The following is a 23,965-nucleotide window of genomic DNA, read 5'->3' as shown; positions in this document are numbered from 1 at the left end:
TCTCTTTGTGCTGGAAACAGATAACATTGTCAGTCCCCTCTTGATACCATGCTTCAGCTGCAGGCCTGGAAAAACATGGGAATTGGGCATGGAGGATATCTGAGTGATGGAGTCATGGAGGAGCAGTTGGCATCTTATCATACATGCTGAGGGGGTGTCAGCCAGTTAATTATTCTTTGTTCAGGCCATATATAGGCTAAATTAAATTTGGATTCCACATATGAATCCAGTAATTTTTATTCTGGGCTACGATGATGGTTTAACCGAGATGCCAAATGTTCATAAAAACTTCCTACCAAAAATGGGAGGAGTAGGGAGGCTCATTATTCTCCAAAAATGGATATTTGGGTCCAAGCAGATGGATTAATCTAGCACAGTAGTGTCTAGTGTGGTATGAGTTGGCCAACTTGGGAAGCTTGGCTTTCAGTGTGAGCAGAAAACTTGGGACACATGAAGACAGGCGGCATTCTTAAGAATGCTTTACAACCATAGCTGTGCTTTAATGCTATCAGCAAGTCAATAAAGGGAGCCATAAATGAATCCAGACAGCTTGCTAAAGTAAGTACATTGCTAGCTCACTTTTTGCCTTTATTTTCTCCTGCCATTTCTTTCTCTGCTACTTTATATTCTCATTTTCAATTTTTTAAAATCGATTTATGTTGTTTGTTATATGTTTGTTAAGGCTTAGTAAAATTCATATATCAGGTTGACTGTATGTTTATTATTCTAACATCTGCGTATTTATTATGGGAAAATCTATCTTTACGAACTTGCACTATATCCAATAAAAACAATATGGGGGAAAAAGAGGAATTGTACAGCTGGAAACAATTTGGAGGGGGAAAATGAGTTGGAATTAGATTATTTTAAATATGATACAGAGCAGGGTACACACTTCACCGACGGAAAGGCAGTAATTATCTTTGTCATAGCAGTAGGTGCTATGATTGGTTTAGGCATTTGTCAGCTATGGGAACCTCAATTGCACAGTGGCTTTTGGACCTAAAGTGGAAAAATTTGGGGTTTTTTGTTGTTGTTGTATAGCACGGGCCCGGACAACAATGTTCTTTGAGCATTCAAGCAACAGAGCAGAAATAAATCTGTTTTCAGTAACTTGAACTGGATTTCTCTGTCGGTGCTAGGATGTAGTAAAACCCTTCCAGTGTGAGGGGTGGCTTCTGAGGGCACGGCATCAACTTTCAGCTCCTGGTGCAGCAGGCTGTCTGGGATTCCAGGACAGAGGTGCACAGGATGCATTCAATAGGCTGCAGTCTGTACTGAGGATGTGTGCAGCTCCAGAAGGTGATGTAGGACCAATACAAACTGTGTCTTTATTGCTCATGTAGCCAACTTGGAGTGACTGCTGGTGTCCATTTTCCACGTGGAGTCATTGCATTTGCCTGTTTGATTTAGTTAAACTATGAATACCATGGCAAACTTAATGATCTGTGGCTTAAGCAAGCATAACTCTTAATAGAAGCACAGTGGTGCATAATAAGTTGGATATTTCTTGGTTATTTGGAGAAGGAGAGTTTTCTCATTATTAGCCTAAATGGAAAAAAAAACCCCAAAGACATGCACAATGAATCTCCACCCCTAGCAGCTAGATAATTGGCAGGCAGTAAAGAGACAAAACCCCCAAAATCTGTGGAATTCCTCTGCATGTTCATTTTGCAGGAAAGATTTACCACCCTGCAAACAGTCACTGCAAAGCCTCCCCTTAAAATGTCCCAAGCAGCACCTTTATTTTCACAAGTGGCATGTTGTTGCTGGAAGGAGAAGCCAAAATATCTTTAACCTTAAGGAGGTCCAATCTATTTGTTCTCAGTTATTAGCTATATATAGTAATATATATAGCTAATAAGTATAATAATACACAGAATATTATATATATAGTATAATAGTATACTGCTATTATATAGTATTATATATTCCTTATGTTAGAAGGATTCTGGTGTGTCAGGGACTGTCCCACAAGTTGCCTTACAGAGGTAGGAAGGCAGAAAGGCCATGCTGGAGCTGAGCTGCTCCACCCAAAGCCCTGTGTGCTGGTCTGAGTTATTCTACAGGCAGTGAGAAAAGTGCTCAGAGGCAGCTGCCTTAGCAGAACAGTTTCCTCAGTGCATTTCTTCTCAGCTGAAAGCTGAGCACTGGGGAAAAGGTGCGATAATGCAGCAATAACAAGGCAAAGCACGTGAGAGGGCATTTCAGTTTGCATTATCATCTTTGAGGGAAATTGAGGAGTTGGTTCAAACTGTTCATACTTTCTTACTGTTGAATGTTGGATAAGCTTTTCACTATCACAAGTAACAAGGTAAGACAGTAACCCAAACCAGAAAAGGAAAATAAACCCTCCCAGCTGGCGGTAGCTGAGGTTGTGAAGGAGCAGTAAAAAGGTTATGAAACCCTGAAGGTGCAAAGAATTTGTACATTTTAAACTGAGGAGACAGGTTATTGTGGGAGTGGTAGGTTCAGACTCTTAATGTCTGTCACTTGGGTATTTTTAGAAAAAGAAAAATATCTTTTTATTCTAAGAAAGTACTGTTGTGTTAAAGAAACATCCTATTTTGACAGGATAGAGGATTCCCAGCTTGGTGAATCAATTTGAACATTTGTGGATGATAATTTCTCTGTGTTTTAAAAATTTCTTAGATGTCAGAACCTAAAAATGATTCAGAGAGGCCTTAGTAATGTTTTCAAAATACATTGTAAATCATAAGGGAAAAGACAAACATTAATGGACAGTACCATTTGAAAATTATGAGTTGACCGAAATAAATTTTGTTTTACTTTACTAGAAAAACTGTCAGTTTGCCACATTATTTTATAACCTTTATTTCTTTGCCTCCCTATAAAAGAAATAAAAGTATATATAGTCTACAGCATATAATAATTTCCAGCCATGAACAGACAGATGTTTATATATCTCAAATTATCTTCTCCACTTCCTTGTCTTTTTGTAAGGTTTTACTGTTCAGTTCAAGTATAGCTCAATTGTATTTTCTCTTCCCTCAAGGGCCCTGTGTGTGAAGAATAGTATAAATTCTCTTAAATTAAAATGTTCTTGTTGCCATTTAAATATTTACCTATTTGGCAGCAGACTTTCTTTAAAAGGCAGACATCCTTATTCCAAACACAGCACTAATATGGTAATACAATTACTTGCTGAACTGTGTGTGGCTTGCAGCTGGATGGGGAATGGTGGTTACTGATCTGAATGAAATCTGGAATTTCCATTCTAAGGAGAGGGCTTTTGTTTCATTCTGTTTCATATAAAAGTGAAGATTTTCTTGGAACAGGTGCTTTTCTGTAGACATTTTCAAATTTAAATACACTGACATACCTGACTGTGAAGGATTCCATTTTTGTTTTCAGAGCACTTAATTTTAAATTTGCTCCATGCATTGATGTAAATTAATGCCAAGAACTGTAACTTGGGGGACTCAAGTCTCTGGATCTCTGCTCTCACATGCTTCCATGGGTTTTCTGGGATGTAAGGGCCCATTACACTGCACAGCTTGGTAGGAAACATCATATGGAACAACACACTGTCTTCCTGTGACCCTAAACCTCAGATCTCCTGAAAAACCAATGGACTGGCATGGGCATGGGGTTTAACACATTGTTTCCATGGTTCAAAACTAAATGGACCTTTTTATTGTATGGAATTGCTCCATTTAAGTGCTAGTATGGAAAATAAACATTTTTTGTGGGAGAGGGGTGGGTACTCATAAGTTTTGGAATTTGATCATCCTACTTGTGTGCTTGGGTGTGGTGGAAAGGGGGCAGGAACAGGTGATGGGGCCTTGGGTCTGTGATGATCATTTCCTGCTCAGCACAAAAATCCTCCTTTTCTCTTTTAGCTTTGTCTGTAGCTATTCAGGGTAACATTTTCCATATTGCTTTTCTGGTTTCTCTTGGGATGAGTCAGTCAGAGGTCCTGTGGAAAAGATAGTGTACAAATTCTAGGCTATGGTTTAGTTGAGTTCTGTACCAAGGTTTGGACACAGGGCTAACTTTGCATAACAGCTTTAAGCTTGGCATTTCCTTACTTCCAAATGCCTCCAAGGAACATTAATGCACATTTAGTGTCATTTTTAAATATTTTTATTGCTGAGTATAATTGTTCCATAGCATGCTGACTCATTAGTTACTTCTGCATCCCAATCCTATTGGTCAATGACTTAGAATGCAATGCATGCTTAAGACAGGAAGGCAAATGACATTAAAAGTCAAATAAAGTGGGGCTGGGCTCCCTCCAAAAGGACAGGGGCCAAGTTCTTGTCCTATTGCTGTCAGTAGAAATTTTGCCACTGGTTTCACCAGAACCACTAAAAGGTCTCCTGGCTTTTGGTTGTGAGCAGAAGTTGAAAGTGAAGCTGAACTTCACAGAGGGATTCAGCTAAACCCCAATTAGTTAAATGACAATCAACCATACAACATCTGACTTTTTAAGTACAGAGCAACTTTGCAAAGAGGCAGGTGCTGGCAAGCCTTGCCATGAGAGGGGAAATTCTTTGTGGAGGACAAAGGGAGTGCAGGACAGCACCTGCTGGTGTGTGATGCCTTAATAACTCAGGGTTACAATGGCTCTGGAGATTCCCTGAGCTTTACTACTGCGGTTAAGTGTGTTGTCAAAATCTCTTCCCTAGAATTACAGATGATAGGTTTGGTCATCTAGTCCAACCTCTACACCAAGCAGGACAGGCTAAACATAACATTAGGCTCCAGAGTTACATGTGTAGCAGCATCCCTCCCTTTCCTCCTCTGTTCTTAGGGATAGGTTCTGTTTGGTAAACGATCTGTTTCTAAACTGAAAACTTGAAATGCAGAGAGAGGCATGTACAAACATTACAAAAAACACAGCGTTTGTTATCTGCACATTTTGGTTTGCAAACAAATATTTTAGCATTCAGGATTAGACCACTGATCCATGCAGTTTGCCATCGTGCCTCCAGTCACGAGCAATTTCTTTTCCTAACAAAGTGGCTGGTGTATTGCAAAATATTACATCTGACAAATACCTCATTTTCTAATTGACAAAATTTCCTTCGTGCGTATCATGCCTGACCTTTTAGCATTGGATTAAATTGTGCATGACTGTAGTTTATTTCTTACTGATGTTCAGACTGTGAAGAATAATATTTTTGTTACTGATAGAAGAGGAAAATTAAAAAGAGAAATAAAGCAAGCAAGCAAGAGGACTCTATAATCTGTTATTTGGAGACTTGAAAAAGTGAATCTAGCATTTTAAAGTAGTCAATCTCTCAGTATTCAAGCGGGGAACTGACTCCAGCAGTGCTTTTTTTTTACACAATACAAGCTTAACTTTAAAACTTCCATTGTAAGTGCTATTAAAGAGGCTTTGAAAGCCTCTTTTTAAAGGCAGAACCAAGTGGTTTGCAGAATATAGAAGTCATAGTGAAAGAACAAGCAGAGGATGGGTCCTTCTGCCCATCCCAGATCCACTTGGAGTGGATCATGGAGACTGCTTTTAGCCACAAGTGTAGTTTGCTGCTATCTACAATGCTCTCTCCACTGCAGAGGTTCAAACTCCCCTTCTGGAATTGTGTGAGAAGGATAATTCCTAAGGCTTAGCTGGTGTTAGTTAAATGGGATTGAATTACTGAGGTGTCTTTTTGGTTTGCTCTCACTCCAGACATCTCTCACTGGTGCACTGGGAGAAGGCTCTGCTCTCTCTGGATGGAAACTCAACAGACATGCACGGAACTGCTGTAGACTTTGCAGATTTATTCACATTGCTAAAACAAACAAACAAATTTACTCATGGATCATGACTATTTTTACCTGTTCACTCATTTCTTCACCAAACTGTGGAACCTCTTATTCTGTCTGGTTCCGCCTCCAGCTACCTTGTTCAGAAGAGATCTCCATTTTCAGTCCCATCAGACAGGGTCAGTGCAACCTTGTAGTTCCTGAGGGGAATGGCACAAGAGGCTCAAGTGGTTTCTCTCTGCTGCTGAATTAAAGGGTTTCAGACAACAAAGGCAGAAAAATGAGGAGCCCCTTCCTCACTTCTTTTCTTTGGCCCAGTTTCACATCACACAGCTCCAGGCATTTGCTTGAGATGTCCGAGATAGGAACCTAGTCAGGCTGTTTTCCTTGTATGGTCAAAGAACAGGGAGAAACACTTCCACAGGGTGATTTGCATCTTAATTTGACTGCACAATGGTCCCTGTTGCCTATCCTGGGAGTTTAGACTCCCTAAATACCTAAATTCTCTTTGTGTTTGAAATTTTTCCATCTCTATGTATATATTTCCTCAGGGAAGCATTTGGTCCTCCCATAAAGCCAAATCTGCTCTCCCAAATGGCAGACATGGAAACTTGATCCCAATTTAAAATCCTACCAATTCTCAGTACTCAATCACCAGTAGTACCTGCAGAAGTTGTCTTAGCTGAGGACTTTTAGACAGATAGTGGCAAAACCCAAACACCAATGCTGCAACCACAGGCGTAGCTCCACCGCTGCTCTTTGGAAATTTAAGAATTGGGAGTCCAAAATTACCACCAGATGGTGCACCTATTTAGCAAGTGACAGAGACATGTTCCACAAAAAAATGGAAGCCACAGCCTCTAGCAACCCACCAAGTAGCTTCCCCTGCTCTTTATTCTCAGCTGTGACATAAATTGAATGTGTTTGAAACGTGGACCTGCTGGTCATACTATCCTGTTACACTAATATGGAGTGTGTTTTCAATCTTTGTAATGGAAGCCTTTCAGCTCTCTGGCTAGGGACGTGAGGAAGTGGGAAAGAGTGAAGCAGACCTATAAATGCATATGAAGGGAGAGGGAAAGGGAAAGGAAAAGGGATGGGCCAGAAGCAGGAAAAATCAGTAATGGTGAAGGGCAATGGCAGGATCCAAAATCCAAGGTGGATCCAGCACAGAGCACTGGCGCATTCCTGTTTTTAGCTGAGGCAGTTCTGGCTATCAGTGGTGGGCACCTGACAGTGCATTTTTGAAGAATAATCTTTATGTCTGTATTTTGGAAAGTTGCTAATGCCAGTACCCCAGGCAGAATCAGACAGGGTATTTCATTCAGGGCATAGTAAAGGTGGTGAGCTTTCCTAAACAGTCAGGTGGGTTTTATTCTCTGACTGCTTCTCATTCCTAAGCATTTGGGTCCTCCATACTCAGAGCAGGATTAGCACAAATCAACAAGAATATTTTGCCATTTTCTGCCATGTTTGTCACAATGACAAAATACCACATAATTCTTTCAGCCATCAATACTTTATCATGTGTAGAACATGAGCTGGTATCTATTTCCATTCCACTCTACTTCTTGCTTTAAAGAAAATTCCAAAGTAATAACTAGGTTCCTGGTAATGCTATTTCATGAAAATCACAAAACTTATGCATAAAAAAATATTGTGTCTCATTCTTTTACTTAGGTGCGTCTTTTACTGCTTTATGTTGTCATGGTGTCTTTAAAATTATGCCATAATTAGAATTTAGTATATTGCTAAGAATAATTATTTAGATTGTTCTTTTAGTTACAACTTCACCAGTGAAAATGAACTGAAAATTTTCTGAGAGAAAACATTGGAATATTCTTTAACTTGAGAAGTATTCATGCAGAATGGATAAAATAATTTTTTATTCTCTTTATCTAAGCTAAGAGGAGGAATCACGTTGAGAAGCTCAATACCATTCCCTTCCTATCCTTTTTCACATACCTGTGTCTCCTAGTTCAGTGTAAGAATAATCATTTTATGGTGAAAGCATGGACCAGGAGATAATGGACTTCTTCTCTGCTCCCAGCTGTGCTTTTTTGTGTCACCTTGACACTTCATATCTCACTCTCTGGAAACTAACAATGACTAATTTCAGTGAGGAATTGAAATGATTAGAGACCAGCCTCCATTTAAACATTTGAGATATATCCTCAAACAAAACTGGTTGCTGGTAAAGTCTTCTTACTTAAAGAGGAAAAAGAAAAAAGGAAAAGAAGGAAATATCATGGAGGAATATGGTCTTCTAAAAAATTAGTCCAGGCCTGAAAAAAACCCAACAAAGTGAAAAATCTCAGTAGAAGAGGCCTAGTAGGATTATTAGCTTAGTTTGCAGGAGAAGGAAGTTAGAAAACCTTAGGTAATTGTCCACTCAAATTTCACAAAGAGAAAATACTGAACTGATGTTCAGTACTTACATATAACATAAAAGTGACAGAATAAAGCCCACAGGGAGAGTAAATTCTGGTTACTTATTATATGTGTGCTGTGATTCTTTGACTAAATCTTCCTGTCTGTGTTCCTGCTTTTTCTAGCTACTGGAGCACATCCTGACACCAGAGATGGGGCATTAACACTTTTCCCCCCTTTCCCTTTCTCTTTCTCCTTGCTGTCTCCCATTTTCTTTCTCTTCAGCAGTTCAGTAATGCTGAAACCAAGCTTCTTTCCCTTTTGTTTGCTTTCCCCCTGTCTACTGATCAACCATCTTGATTATTACCCTTTAGTATTAACTATAGTATAAACAGAAGCACTGAGCAGGGATTTAGCTGGGTTTCCCCTGCCCTCTTATGCAACCTAAGGTTCTGCAGCACCCCCTTCCTGTTTGTTTTCAGGGATTAGAGGCAATAATCCACATACTGGTGACATAATGAGGCATAAGCTTCACTCAGAGGAGGCAGGACACTGTTTTGGGAGACCCTGGACTAGAAGGGATGGGCATGGAAAGTTTGAAAGGTGGCAGCCTACCCTCAGAGCTGAGTGGCAGGGAGATTGCTGTTGGGTTTTGCACATCATGAAAGCATTTCCATGAATACTGTCTTCTTCTTGAAGCTGGATTCAAAGTGTCTGCATGGAATATCTCACACAGCAGCATGTGCATGCTGTCAGTTTGTGTTAAATTAACCAGAAGGACATGACATCATGTGATAGACAAAAACACTGCTTGGTACCATGTAGCCCAACCCAGAACTTTTCACGTGAAGCATTTGTTTTGGTTTGGTTTGAAGACATTTGCCTTTCTAACTGGTCCATTTTAATTAGAGCTGAACCTGAACCACAAACGATAGATTTGAACTTTCCCAGAGTTCAGTGGTGTTCAGATCTGGCTTTTGGTTTGGCCCATCACAAAGACAGGGGTCAGCTCCAAAGTTCAGATCTGGAAAGGAGCTGCTGGAAAGTGGGGGGCTGCAAAGATTATTTAGTGAGACCCATTTCTCATGGGTCTCACTAAATTAATGGGGAATTTGCAGTAGAGACATTGCTCGTGGGTTTTAGGAGCAGTTTTACATAAGCAGCATCTCAAAGACTGGTATTAATATCAATCTATCTGTTGAAATACTCATGTGCAGCAGAAAGGGCGTTGTTCCTCCTTTTCTGGTCACAAAGCCTGGTCTGAGGCTGGAGTACCTTAAAAACCTAGAAATTTTTCTTCTTGTCTTTGTTTAAAACTCATAATTCCTTTCCAGGGTATACTGCTTAAAACCAATTGACTATGGGCTAGAAATTTGATCATTTTATTCTCATAAATTTTAGTTTTTTCAGCAGGTAGCTTGCAGGGTTGTTATGGCATCTGCCATTTGTCAATCTCTTGCAGGTTTGGATCCCCATTTTAGGGTGAGCTCTCTCAGTGCATGGCAAGACACAAACTTAACACAACACAAATAATAAACAGCAACCACTTGTCTGCTAGATCAGATAACCTGACCCAGTGGGGTCAGCTGGAGAGGCTCAGATGAAACATTGATTCAGTATCTGTTGTAAGTCCTCAGAAGATTCAGATAAACCTTGCTTGTTTATGGGAATCTTGTCACTTCCCAACCCTTGTGAGGACCAGAAGCTCCAGAGCTGAAAAAACAGACTTTGCTCTTGTGATGCTTCCAAACTCATTTTGCAAACCAGAGAGGTTTGGATCAGAATCTAAACTTTGTGTATTTATCCCAACTTCTCTGAGCTCTTTACTCTTTTAAATCTCTTTCATATGTGTGATCTGTGCTGTGTCTTGCTCCCTGGGGTTACAAATTGGACTACAAATTAAACACCAAGAAGGGTGGACATAATTTCTTGACCCTGTCTCTCCTCCCAGCAAGATGCACAGGCAAGGCAGATGTATCAGAGAGGTGAATGCAGCCACACAAGCAGTGTGAAAGAGCATTTGGAAAATATTTAAGCAAATTCAAAAGCAAGTCTCAACCCAGCCCTCCCACCAGAATTTTCTCATTTGCTTTCCACAAGCTCTGAGCCTGGAGGGAGGACTGCAGTGACTTGCAGGGTCTGCTGCAGCCCAGGGGATGTGACCTCTGAGCAGAAACAGCAGAGCACAGACACAAGCTGGGGCTGCCAGCCCAGCCCCAATGCTGGAAGGGCTGGATGGAGTGGGCTGAAGCCAGTGAGGCACATCTGCCATGGCAGATATCCAGAGTGAGAACACCCCAAACAGCCACACAGCACTCACTGCTGCCTCCCCTTCCATATTCTGCCCTGCCAAGAGTGCACCAAACCCATGAAAGCCCCCACACCCACAGGAAGGGTCACCTGTGACAGTGCAAGTGGCTTGCTTGTGGAATTTGACTTGCTGAGTTGGTCCTCTAAGGTGTCCTGCCAGGCATTAGAAACCATGACAGGAATTTATGTGGGCTACGGATTTGTAGGACAACCCACATAACTTCATCCTTCAGGAGATAATCCAACAGGAATTCCCAGAAAATGCAGCAAGAACCTCTCTGTCTGCTCCTGTGCAGAATTCATACAGAAGAAGAAAACATTCTGGTACACTATTTGACACAAATTATTTTTTCCTTTTTTTGGTCAAACATAAGTCTTTTTCTATATCTATGCACTCGAGAAGAAGGCCACCTTGAAGAGCAGAGTCACCAGACAGGAAAGCATAACACTCTCTGTGCCTGGAAAGTGCTGTCCTGGGCACACAGGAGCTGCTTCTCCATGACCTGAAATATTTTTCAGACCTCCCAGTCTGGCTGTCACCATTTCTCAGTTTGAGCAGGATGTCCTCCATACTCACTGCTCTTACCATGAAATGTTGTGTAGAGCAAGGTACTTCCAGAGGTCATTATTTCACAGTTGTTTGTCATAATGCTCATCTTGTGTTGCTGTTGCAGTGTGAACTAAAAGGTCAGTGGTTGTTCCATTTCATGATATTTGTCTGGATTTAGATTGAAAGTCTGAAATAGAATTTAAACACATATTTATTTATTTATTTATTTATTTATTTATTTATTTATTTATTTATTTATTTATTTATTTGACCCTTCCTAGGTCACATAGATGCCTGGTGTATGTGATTCAGTTTAATAAAAGATACAGCTGCTCTTCATAAATTCTTTAGAAATGTCACGACAAAGTAGAATTAGTACTTTATATAAACTCATCCTAATTTTGTACTTGACAGAACCAAGTTAAATGATACTGAAAAAGAAAACAAACCTAAAAAAATACACTACAAGAAATTATGTTCGGAAGAGTATCTTTTTTTTCTAATCAGTGAAAGCAAGAAAGTAATCTCCTTGCTTTTCATTTAAAGAAATCTTTTTTCCCCAGTCAGAATATTTTAAGAGTGGGCTCTCCTTTTCTAAAACCACCATGTCCCTCCAGCAATTACACTAAGATGATTGCTGCCAGCAAAGTTGGAAAGGCTCACTGTGCAGGGAAATCTGGCTTAGCTCTGATGGGATAAGTTTAGACTCTCCCTTTCCTTGCATTTTCTGCTGCCAGTTTCGGGGCTTCGCCATGCAGCTTGATACCTTCTGAGAACCTTGCTTTTTTGGTTTCTAACTCTCTCAGCTCTTGGTGAGGCTGGATTTTTGTGCCAGCCACATGGAAAATGCTATGTGGAAGAACATTTAAAAGATGGGCTTTTAGAGCCAACACCCTGTTGCAGATTTAGCTCTGGATGATTAGCTCCCTGTAGATGTAAATTATTTTGTATCCCATACACATTAGTCTGAAAGCAGTATCTCATATTTGATAAATGTCCTGGGCTATGCTTGCTTTGTATGTGCTCCCAAAAGGAGGCATCCATCCATCTATCTATCTATCTATCTATCTATCTATCTATCTATCTATCTATCTATCTATCTATCTATCTATCTATCTATCTATCTATCCATCCATCCATCCATCCATCCATCCATCCATCCATCCATCCATCCATCCATCCATCTCAAACATTTGTGTGGGTTAACATAAAAATTGAGTACAAGAAAAAAGTCTACACCGACAAACAAAATATCCAAAATATCCAGCTTGAGGTTGTACCTATCTCTCTAGTAGTCAAGAAATGTCAATTCCAAATGGGGATGTGGGACCCCTTGGTATCTCTCTGAAGCAGAACAAATAGAACCTCAGCAATTATTATGGGAAAACATATTAGGTATTTTTTGGTCAGGTTTTTTTTCCAAATTAAAAGTAAAGGCAGGGTGTGGATCCAAGCTAAGCAGGTGTGGCATGTGAGGATGTGTGTGGGTGTGAATGTAAGGAGTGGACTCCTACAGCCGTGGCTTTCTCTGGCAGGCACTGGGATGCTGAGCATTGCTGTGCCAGATCCCCCTGTGTCTCTGCCAGTAGATGTGCAGGTCAATACTGTATTGAACAGTGGAGAAGCAGAGCAGAGGATTCACACTCCCATAACTACTGCTCCTACATGGATATTCTCCCCGGCTTGAATTTGTATTTCAGTTGTCTCTTGAGAAGATTCCAACTGGATTACTGTTATCTCCTCACAAAAAGAATCCAGCAAGAGCAGGTCCTTCTGTCCTCTGGATACATACCTTACCCTCCTCATGCCTCTGTGAAAGAGAGGTAATTATCTCTCCCTTCTCTTGCCCTCTCCAGCTGAAAGATGTGTCTCCTTAAAGCAAGGAATGCCTCTTGCAGAAACAGGTTTGTGTCTAACACCAATTTCATCTAGGTATCGCTCAGATATTTGTAATTCAACAATTCTGGCAAAGTGGCTCTGGCCTATTCATAGGCTCTGCACAGAACATTCAGGTAATATTCATCATTTAACTAAACTATCTCAGGAAGCAAGATCAGAAATTTTATCTGCAGAATATACAGAAGCCCATCCACAGACACTCTGGCATGCCCAGGTACAGGAGTTTGGTGCTTACAACAACCCATAATTCAGTAGACCCTTTAGAGGATTATTTAACATGTTCCTACAGCAAAGGACAGGTATGCACAGTGATTTAAAAAAGAATACAGGCATGATCACTGCTCCTGGGGATTTGTTATCTGGGCTAGAAATGACATAAGGTAGTAGAGGAAAAGACGATTTGATGCAAATGACAATGCAGATTTATTTTTATAGCGGTGCTCTTCAACACAGTGCAATTATGTCAGATCACTGAGATTATTTAAATTAATTAAAATACTGACCCAGCAAAAAATCCACTGAGAAGGTCTGATGCTGCATGGCAGTGGATTTTTGATACTCATGAGTATATTAGAAGGAATACAGACAGATAGTGAAATTTGTGAAATGGGATCCACAGCAAAATCAAATACAGTCACAAAATTACAGAATAATTTAGATTGGTAGGATCCTACCTTGAGTGCATCCATTCTGAACTGATCCACTCATGAAAGGCTCAAGCCTCTAAAATCTGTGCACATGAAAATCTCAGTGGTTCTGGCAGCCACCTCCTCTGCTCTTGTATCTCCTCAAACTAAGCATGAAGTTGACTTGAAAGCAAATGTACTTTAAAAGTGTGATTGGTAGCACTGTCCTGTTTTTCTTCTCAGGTTCAGAGGGGAGGTTTGTTTTCTGCTTGGTTTTTTCCTTCTTTTCTACTTCTTAAATCCAAGTGGACAATGTTTTCCTTGCTGAGCCCCACACAGGTACCTCAGAAACCTTTAACAAGCCATATTAGAGTGCAAGAATACTATCAAGAGCAAACCTAAAATAAAGATAAAATATGTGCCCACATAGTTATAGATTCCCTTCCCTTTTTTTCTAAATATTGGACTCATTTTTCTCTGTGAAATGCCCTTTAAAAGAGAGACTGTAATGCATTGTCAAATCCTACATAAAACTGTTGTGAACAGGTTGAGGCAGTAGAATTATTCGAATAGAATAGAATAGAATAGAATAGAATAGAATAGAATAGAATAGAATAGAATAGAATAGAATAGATGAGAAAGGAAAGGAAAGGATGAGAATGGAATGGAATGGAATGGAATGGAATAGAATAGAATAGAATAGAATAGAATAGAATAGAATAGAATAGAATAGAATAGAATAGAATAGAGTGTATGTATAACACATCTGGTTCCTCACAGACTTATTTAAGGACTTTGGTACACTTCAGAGCACAGTTTCTCTGAGTGCCTTCAGGATTCCATGCTTTCTGGCAAGGGGTGCAAAGATCTTTTTTAAACCCCAGCGCACTGGAAGATGTCTCCAGCTGAGCTTTCACACACTGTGACATATCAAACCTCTTGTCGTCACTGAAAAGAAAAGGCACCAAACATTCATCAGGGAACCATTGAGCGCCACAGTGGGACACCAGCAGGTCCAGAAGAGAGCACAAGCAGGAGACAATCCCTCTGCTCCAGCCCTTGTTTCCCACATGCTACTTTGATAGTATTAGCAGCAGCTTTGTGGAAACACAGCCGTGTGTGACACACAGAGGCTCCTCTGAAAGGCACAGAGCATCTGGGAACTCCCCCCTCGTGCTCCTCAGGCCATGCTCTCCTGCACTCTTTAAATGTGTGCTCAGCACCATGTTCTCATTTAGCTTAGACAAAAATAAGCTGTGGTGCTTTGGGACCAACACTCCATTTCACCATTTTCTCTGAGAATGCTAAGTTCTTAGGGCTGAGCTGGTAAGAAATATTTATTATGGCAAATGTAGTTTTACGGCAGAGAGCACAAAAATTTCATATTTCTCTGGGCACTGCTAAAGATCTTTTCAGAGATTACAGCAAACTCACTAACCTCACAGAAACCGTCTCAGAAAACTTCACCAAGGGACATGTTGCCAAAAGACAGTCAAAAGCATAATAGAATTATGTTCACTGGAACAGAAATGCTGACTATTGTTTAAGGTTGCCAGGACTTAACTGAATAAATTAGGGGGTTAATTAACTTTAAAATCCCTGTAAATCCTTGGAAGAGTCATTACAGAAATCACTGTGGAAAGTAACACCAAGTCTTTAGAAAATACCCATGACATTCAAAAAATGTTTGAAAAAATGTGAAAAGGAGAGGCAGAGTATCTCTTTTTAATAGACATGCTTTCAAAAGTATATAAGAGTGACAGCAAGAAACTGCAATAAGGCTAATGTGAAATAATTCTGGCTCATGCACAGCCCATTTCTAAAATAAGATTTGACAAACCCACATGAACAACAGAAAAGAATCCAGTTGACAGAGCAATTCTAAACTGATGGCCAAGATCCTGGCACCTCCAGCCATAAAAACTTAGTGGGAGCCTGGAGATGAAAAATGCTGAGTAAGAGAAGAATCTGTAAATAAACCATTATGTCATATCACTACACATGCTCAGCCTTGAGATCTGCAATTTTCTCTGTCCTGGCCATGTGTAATTGAAAATAGATACCGCAGGAGCCTAGGAAGAAGCTGCTGTAATCAGCCCTGCTCCAGCTCTAGACCTATATGAATCAAACAAAATTAAACAATATTATTTTAATTAGACTGTAGTAGAAAATAAGGGGGTTAAGGAGGAAAAGTGAAATGAATGAACACTGTAAAGAGAACATTACTGAACATGACCATCAGCAGGCTCCATCCCAGAAAGTCCTGGGACATTCAGCCAGCACCACATTCATTGCTCAGGAGCATTTCTGAGCACGGGTGCTTCAAAGGAACCTCACAACCATGGACGGCTATATCTATTTTTTTGTATTTACTGGAGGCTACACAGAAATCAATGAGTTAGCACTAATTTGTCAGTGAGTAGGAGATGTAGAACAAAGGCTGATCCACTGCCCAGTGGAGTGGACTCCAGAGGAGAGTACAAACCAAGGATAATATGAAGAAGTCCAAGCACTTCTTGCCTCAGACTTCCCTAAGCAAGTGAATGATGAGCAGATGTTATAAACTTACACCAGCAACAGAGGAGCCCTCTGAGCTTTAGAGAGCAGAATTTGCCCATGTTGATTGCTTTCCAGTTAGATGTCCCTCATCTCAGAACATTTAATGGAGTGAGTGGTTGTCCTTGCAGCCACTAGTGCTGAAAATTAGTGAAGAGCTATAACTAAGAAGAATTGAAAAGACAAATGTCTGACCTTTGTTATAAAAAAAAAAAAAACCAACAAAACAAACCCACCAAAAACCTAAAAGAAAGGAATTGTAGGACCAATCAGATTAATTTCAGTAAATGAAAAAATATGGGAACAAACTTCCATTTGTAAGCTCATAACTAAGAACAGGGACATGAGTAAGAGTCAATCAGGATCTGTCAAGAACAAATCACATTAAACCAAACTAATTTCCTTCCTTCTTGGGCCACCCAGGGCCTCAGAGGCAGAGCAGAAGCAGTTTATACCATAAATCTTGGACTTAAAGGGAGCTTTTGACCCTGCTTTATATGACATTCACAGAAGAAAAATAAGAACTTGCCAGATGGTTACAGACCATCTGAAAATATCTTGGAGGGTAGTTATCAAAATGGAAAGGTGTGCAGACTGGGTTTCTTGTGACCTGTGCTGGAGCTCGTACCAGTCAGGATTATACTCTTGCCTTGACCAAGAGAATATGGACATTGCATTTGCAAGAGAATGTGCACATTGCATTTGTGAATTATATTATGTTGGGAAGGAGTACAAGGAAGCTGGAGGAAGTTTGGGTCAAAACTGGACATGATCATGGATAAGTGATCCAGAAAAGAAGGAGAAAAGCCTTAAAACAAGGAAAGAGGAGGCAAATCAGGAAGGCAAAGATCTGTACATGGGAATGATCATCTGCACAAATGCAAGATGAGAAACATCTGGTGGCAGAGCAGCTGCACAGAGGACAGCTGCAAATTGAGTAAGAGTCAAAAGTGTCCTGCTGCTGTGAGATGAGGAATGCTGGCAGGAACAAACAGGACTACAGCACACAAGGCACATGAAGGGCTCCTTCTGCTTTGACCTCAGCTGGGGCACCCTGTCACATCTCCAGCACTGCAATTCCAACCAGCCAGCTGGGAGAGCAGGGCAAGGGACAGACCCCTTGGGGGTGCTGGGCAAGAAATGATGGTGCAGCATATCTGGGAAGGGGTGGAAGTCTTTACATATTTCAAGGCTGCTGCTGGAGGGGGGAATAACCTGTTTGTGGAAGCTCTAGAGAAAGAAGCAGTGGGTTTGCACTCAGAAAGAAGTTTCAGGTTGATATTAGTGAAATACATACCAGGAGGGGTCCTAAGGTTTTGGGCTAGACCGTGGAACATCCTCTACTGAAGATCCTTAAGAACAGGAACAATAAAGATTGTTCAACAATAAAAGCTGTTGTGAGGAACAGCTGTCTTATTAGCCTATGTTAGGGTTGACAGAGCAGAGACCCTCCTGAGTTTTCTGCTCCTCTGCCTTAATTTTTCTGCCTGTACGAAGTGATTTCAGTAGCCGCTAGTTCTGACATGTAGCACTGGGTACAGAAAGTTAGAGGGACAGAGAAATTAAATTAAATTTAATTAGTCCCTACTTTATAAACCAAAGTTAATTACACTGAAAATGCAAATAAAGGATCTGTTCCAGACAGTGAGAAAACTCCCTGTGACTTGTACTGCCCTAGGATCAAACCCAAAATGCAGAGCCTGCACTATTTTCCTTGACAATTGTTAATATGTGTGTTGAATAAAATACAAAATTACAAAGGAAATAAACTTGTCTGTAAAAGTCTTCATCCAACACTACTTAAGATGCTCTTGTCTGAGTTTCAGTTTACTCATCTATGTATCTATGGTCCTTTGCCATAAAAAATGACTCAATCTGTCATCAGCTTACCAGACTTGTTAAAAAGGGTAGGTTTGTCAAAAAAAATTTTAGTTTTGCTGTGGTTCATTTCTTTTTCCCATTGACCTATGTTGTATTGGTTCATATAATCAATCTTTTGTCTTGTGCAAGTGCATGAAGAATTTGTTTTGTTTAATAACAATGTGTAGTACTTTCTTCTATCATTGCTGATGCAAGATCTAGGAAATTGCTGGCCAAACACTGTATGTTCTGCAGTTAAATATTTCAAGTTAAATTACAGTTCTAATGGCTGACATTCAGTGGCAGCCTGATTCATCCAGCTGCTGACATGAGTAATTTCAGGGATGGTGTGTGCAATAGCAGAATTCTCATCTAATTACTCTGACAAAATAGATGTCTTGCAAACAGCTATGGAACAGTTCAATCTTTAACCCTGTGCTCACAGCTGGATAATTGAATGTGTATTTAGCCTGTGTGATTCTCAGCTGATTGTGGCTCCAGGCTGGAAATTCTCTGCTGAATCTGTGCACGTTGGAGTCTGGTAAACTACAGCAATTGTGGAACTTGTCAGAATTTCCACATCAAACCATGCTAAGTTAAGTGCTCAATTAGAAGTCTAAAATTTGGCCAGAAATGACATCTAAAAGAGGGGTAAAACACAGGCTACTCCATGGCTCCAAGGACATATAAAGGCTCCTCTCTGATGGAAGAGAAGTGCTAAGGATCAGTGGTCCAAAATCTGTCTGAGCAGCAGCTGCCTGCATTGCTGGCTGTTAGAACACTTTTAAAGTTCTGTTAGAATGCAAATAAACTCAAGAAAATGGCAGTAACTCAGATTGGCAAATGACAGACTCCTCTGATAGCCTGGCAGATTCCTAGAAGTGGCCTTGAGCACCTTCACCAAAGAAAAAAGGCTTGATTTTTATTAATACTGCCTGTCATCTCCTTTTGGAGTTATTAGATTAGACAGTTATCAGATCAGATAGTTATTAGTTCATGTTATATTCATGAAAACATCCCTTCTATGTTTTGGGAATAAAGTCAGAACTGTCATCATCAACTGACAACAAGACAGGAATTTCTAACAGAGAAATGGACAAATCCAAGGGTTGCAATAAAGCCAAAGCAGTGTCTTTTCCACCAAAATAAAAATCTCAAAAGAATTTTTCTGGTCTATGGGACAGAAAACTTTGGAAGTCAGACAAGATTTTTTCTTCTGAGACTGAAAAACTGAGTGTATACATTGCTAAACCACTAGATAATCAGGATATTCACTGGGAAAAGAAATATCTAGCCCCAGATTTGGGTCAAATCAAAAATCTGCTGCTACTTATATCTTCATTTCATGAACATTTCTGGAAAGGCCTGTCTCCTTTTTGTTGCAGACCAAGAATATTTTTGAAATCTCAGAAAATTCCGCAAAATGAGATTATTGTTCTCCATTAAGGTATCACAGCAATCATTACTTAAATATTTTTAGCTGCCTGACAAAGAGTTGCTTAGAACTGATTCCAAGTGATGACATGCTAATGAAAAGCTTTGTGTAGAGCAGACATTATTTGAGCACAGAGGTTCCCTTCCCTCCTCCATCAGCAGTTTCTGATAGACTCCACTGATCCTGGGACCTTAGTGAACTGTCCAGGAACACTAGTGAAGTTTTAAAACTTAGTCTAGTTTAAAAATACCCCCAAAACTTTAATTCTTAGCAGGACAACTTAACTTGCTAATTTCTGAGACCTTCTTATTTTAGAGCTGCATTGAAACAGGAGAGTAATCTCTTCAGAGAGTCAGTGTGGTTTCCATTGGATATTATCCCATGACTTGAGAAAATTCCATCACTGCTGCTAGCTCTCAAATGGATAAAGGAAAGATATTTTCCTTTATTGTTGATGGTAGTCAGGGGTATAATGGGAATGAGGGAAAGGAAGATAAAGACATGAGTTTCTTTCATTTTATATAATTGACCAAGGGAAGCAACGTGTGAAAATTGAAAAAGAAGGCACAGACACAGTGGCTGTAATAAAATGTCTTACCATGTGCTCTGGAGACATGGGGAATATATTGAGCTAAACGCAAAATATGAGCAACTGTCACCAAATCTCTGAGTAAATCTCCTGAACTGTAGGTCACAGCTGCCATATTCCCTCACAGGAATTAATTTCATCTTGTTAATAAACCTTTCTACATATACTTCAAAGGTATCTAACCAAAAATTTCCCTGGGTCTGGTTTTGCATTGTTGTTTACCCTCATCCTGAAGAAAAGCCAACTGTATCTATAAATGTAGCTTCTATTACATCTCATACTTCCAATATTTCCATTTATAGATTAGAAATAGAATTTTTTTTAAAGAAGAAAGAAAGTAGTCATGCAAGTCAACAGAACACATTAATAACTGTAAACACCTTATAATTTTTAACACATTATTATTTTAATTAATAATTTTAAAACAGGAGTCCCAGATTTGAATTTAGCTAGCAGGCAGAGAGGAGAGGAGTGGACATCAACACGTGAAGATCACACTAGGAGCTAGAACAGTGGTCCCATAGCTGATTTGAATTGCTATAAACCCTCAGAAATTTCTTACAGACCACCAGGTATCGTTATCATCAAACTTTTAATTGAAAACACTATTTAAAATAGTGTTTAACATGGCTCTGTGGGTTAGCTGTGAACCCTTTAGCGTGGCCTCCTGGACCACCAGTGTTCTGCAGAGCATTTTTGGGAAGCACTGAACCAGACTGCACACATCGTACACTCCAACAAAACACGTCTGGGTCTGAAACAGAGGCACAGCTCCTGCAACTGCACCATCTTCTCAAATAATGCACATGCCAGCTCAACCTTTTGGGAGCTGAACAACACAAAACCCTTTTGTTTTCTTCCCTACCCAAAGTTTATTTTTTATTTCTTTGGAGAAACAAGCGAATGGTGCCAAACCTCCGTTTCTGATTGTTTCTTGTAGGATCTTCCTCATATCTGGCAATGGTGTAATCTTTCAGGAAGCTAACTATGAAAATAAGAAATATAAATTCCCCCCACACTGTGGAGTTATCATTCCAGAATAATTATGAGATCTATGAATCCAAATATTAAAAAATTAAAACTAGCTTCTAAGTTGGTTTTATTTTTTTTTTCCTCCTCTGGAAAATTTGTTGCTTTTTTTCCCTTCCCAAATCCACTAATGATGCTAGAGCTCTGTGTGTGGTCATTAAAGCATTTCAACAACTTCCTGCAAATCCTTTATAGTAATTCTTTGGCTGCAGCACTACAGGATTGTCTGTTTATTACCAGAGAAACACACTGAGGAAATCAATGAGAAGGGAACTTATGGGGAAAGCATTGAGAAGGGAACTTGTGTGGAAGTGTCATAAATAACAGCAGCAAAACACCTCGATCCAGCCCTGTGTACAGTCAGTGACAGAGTGGTCTCACACAAGAGCAGGGATGGGCTGCATCTTCCCCTGCCATCATTCTGCCTCCTTGCACCTCACAGGCACCTCAGGCAGTCATGTAGGAAGGAGCCTTATTCACCTCTCCTCATATTCACCTTATTCACCTCTCCTCATACATTCATTATCGACAGCTATTGCATGGAATTGGCAACCAGGAACCTTTGCAAGTAGCAGCATCACAGACCAAATAAAAGCCCCCAAACCCCCCAAATAACTCCTTTTCTAAACCAGCTATTATTTAAAAATAACTGTGCTTCCATGACAGTACTCACCTAATTTGGAGAGAAAATAGTGCTGCCACAGCACTTCTGTGCCCTTTGTATGCTCAATAGCCATGGTAATGCAGAGGTTTGGGTCAGAGTGGGAGTGGGAAAGCGTCACTTCAGCAAAACTAATGCACAGGAGAGGTCTGCAAGGGAAAGGAGTAACCTCTGCCTTGAAAGAAAATGAGCCCTACCCAGTTCTTGTCTCTATAGGTCTCTCTTGCAGTACTTTACACTCAGCATCACTAATGGATGCTACTGGAGCATCCATTAGTGTTAGATTAATAATAATCCAAAGTTAGATTAATAATCAGTCCCATTTTTGTCCAAGGGTTTTTTTTTTTGGTTTGTTGTTATCTGAATAGTTCTCTGTTTCCAATTGCAGTGCCCATGCTTAGAGGTAGCTGTCAACTCACTTTTTATTAATCTGAAACAGATAAACGTCGAGCTTGCAAACCTGACTAGACAGTATGAAAACAAATCCTGTGGCCTCACCTCAGCACTGTCCAGATTCACTGCCAAGTTCCCCTCTGGTGAAGGGGTTTGCTGGGACTATCCCATGCCTGCATACCTGGGGTAATTTGCCCCGAGCTGAGCCAAGCATCTCAAACACGCGCGGAATTCCGTAAGATGAGAAATCCACGCTGAGGAATGATGCCCCTCCTCACCTCACGTTGCTGCCTGACCCCCCTTGCTGTAGATGATGTGTGTGTGTGCTTTCTTCAGCTGCCTTTCTGCCAACCCATCAGCTTTTGGCTTCTCTCCACAGGAAGCAGGGAGGCCGCGTTCACCTATGCCATTACCGCTGCCGGGGTCGCGCACGCTGTCACGGCCGCCTGCAGCCAGGGCAACCTCAGCAATTGTGGCTGTGACCGAGAGAAACAGGGCTACTACAACCAGGAGGAGGGCTGGAAGTGGGGAGGCTGCTCTGCGGATATCAGATACGGCATTGAGTTCTCCCGGAGGTTTGTTGATGCCCGAGAAATCAAAAAGAATGCACGGAGGCTGATGAACTTGCACAACAATGAGGCTGGAAGAAAGGTATTCCAGAAAGGATGAGGGATGGGAACTTGTGTGCTGGAGGATGGGGGGGAGGCTGGCTTGGTGGCAGGAGGCATTTCCTGAGAGCTCACCCCTCTCTCTGATGTTATCCCACACCCACATCAACTCATCTGTTGTTCACCATTTTCCCCCATTTCTTTTTACTCAGATCTGGCCATGTATATATGGTACCTATAGTACCATGTATTATAGGTACTCCTGTAAAAATTTGTGTTTCCTAAGCCTTCTTTCCAGCCCTGATAACAGAGAGGACCTTGCTGGATCTGTTTAGCTGAAAATCACTGTTTTTCATCCAATTTGCAAAAATCTAACAAGGGATGTCTGGGCTTATGATGGGACACAACTGCTTTGCTCAACTTCCACAGCACTTCCAGATATTTATTCCAGTGAACCCCAAATCACTTATTTGACTCCAGCTCTAGTGAAATACACATAGTAGTACACAATGCACTTCTTAGCAGATGCACAACTGTCTCTTTGTAACTACAAAGAGCTTCAGAAGAAGAAGAAGCAGTTTCCTGTCTACAACCATGATGGAATTGCTTCTCATGGTAACAATAAACATCGTGCATGGAGCTATGCTGATTTGTGTTCACCAATACTCATAGCTGTCAAAGCTTGTCCTTTAAGAAGTGCAACAAATCTTTCTGCATCATATTTACTTACCTCAGGAGAGATTGTACTCTGTGTTGCAGAAAAATCCAATCTACCAATGTAGCAATCCAATAAAATCTGCCTCCTTCTCTAGTCCCTGAAGTAAGACTGAATTTTCCTCCTCCAAAACCATGTGTGCTTTCAGTTCTGTACTGAGCACTGGGCAGAGAGAGTAGAATTGGTGGTGACAGAAGCAATGCAATTATTTTACAGCCTGGATCTTGTTTGCTAGCACAGTTGCATTGGCCATGCTCTGAAACAGAGGGTTTTGTATGGGCAGGGGTTCACTGGGATGGAAATGCTACATAAATTCAGTGTGGTGAGAGAGGCACAATCTCAAGTGTAGAGAGGATGGTACTTCAATGATAATTCACACTGAAACAGCCTTGAGGGCCACAGTCTTTTTTCCTAAAATTTGCTGCCACAGATATAAAAGAACTTCATTCAGCAATTGACATTGGAAGACCAGCTCCAGGTGTGATCACCTCACTTAGGCTGGGAATTTCAACTCAGCATCACAAATTGTATTTGGAGGCAAAACAAGATGTAAGTCAACTCTTAAACTTGCCAGGGAGGATTTATTACTGATAGATGCATTCCCATCCCTGCTGAAACTGGCATCCTC

At 40.6% G+C, this 23,965-nt stretch overlaps 1 protein-coding gene across 2 annotated transcripts in view; it reads left to right on the top strand.

Moving 5' to 3' along the window:
• WNT7B (Wnt family member 7B) overlaps positions 1–23,965 on the top strand; it is a 93,545-nt gene that overhangs the window by 55,664 nt on the left and 13,916 nt on the right. For both annotated transcript variants that reach the window (XM_063153944.1, XM_063153943.1), the window contains exon 3: positions 22,394–22,665. In XM_063153944.1, the coding sequence (XP_063010014.1) occupies positions 22,394–22,665 (272 nt within the window). The remainder of the gene's footprint in view (positions 1–22,393; positions 22,666–23,965) is intronic.

The sequence above is a fragment of the Melospiza melodia genome, chromosome 4, assembly GCF_035770615.1.
Source record: "Melospiza melodia melodia isolate bMelMel2 chromosome 4, bMelMel2.pri, whole genome shotgun sequence".
In the NCBI taxonomy this organism is placed as follows: domain Eukaryota; kingdom Metazoa; phylum Chordata; class Aves; order Passeriformes; family Passerellidae; genus Melospiza; species Melospiza melodia.
Note: the sequence above shows the minus strand (reverse complement) of the source record. Positions and strands in the feature narration are given on the sequence as shown.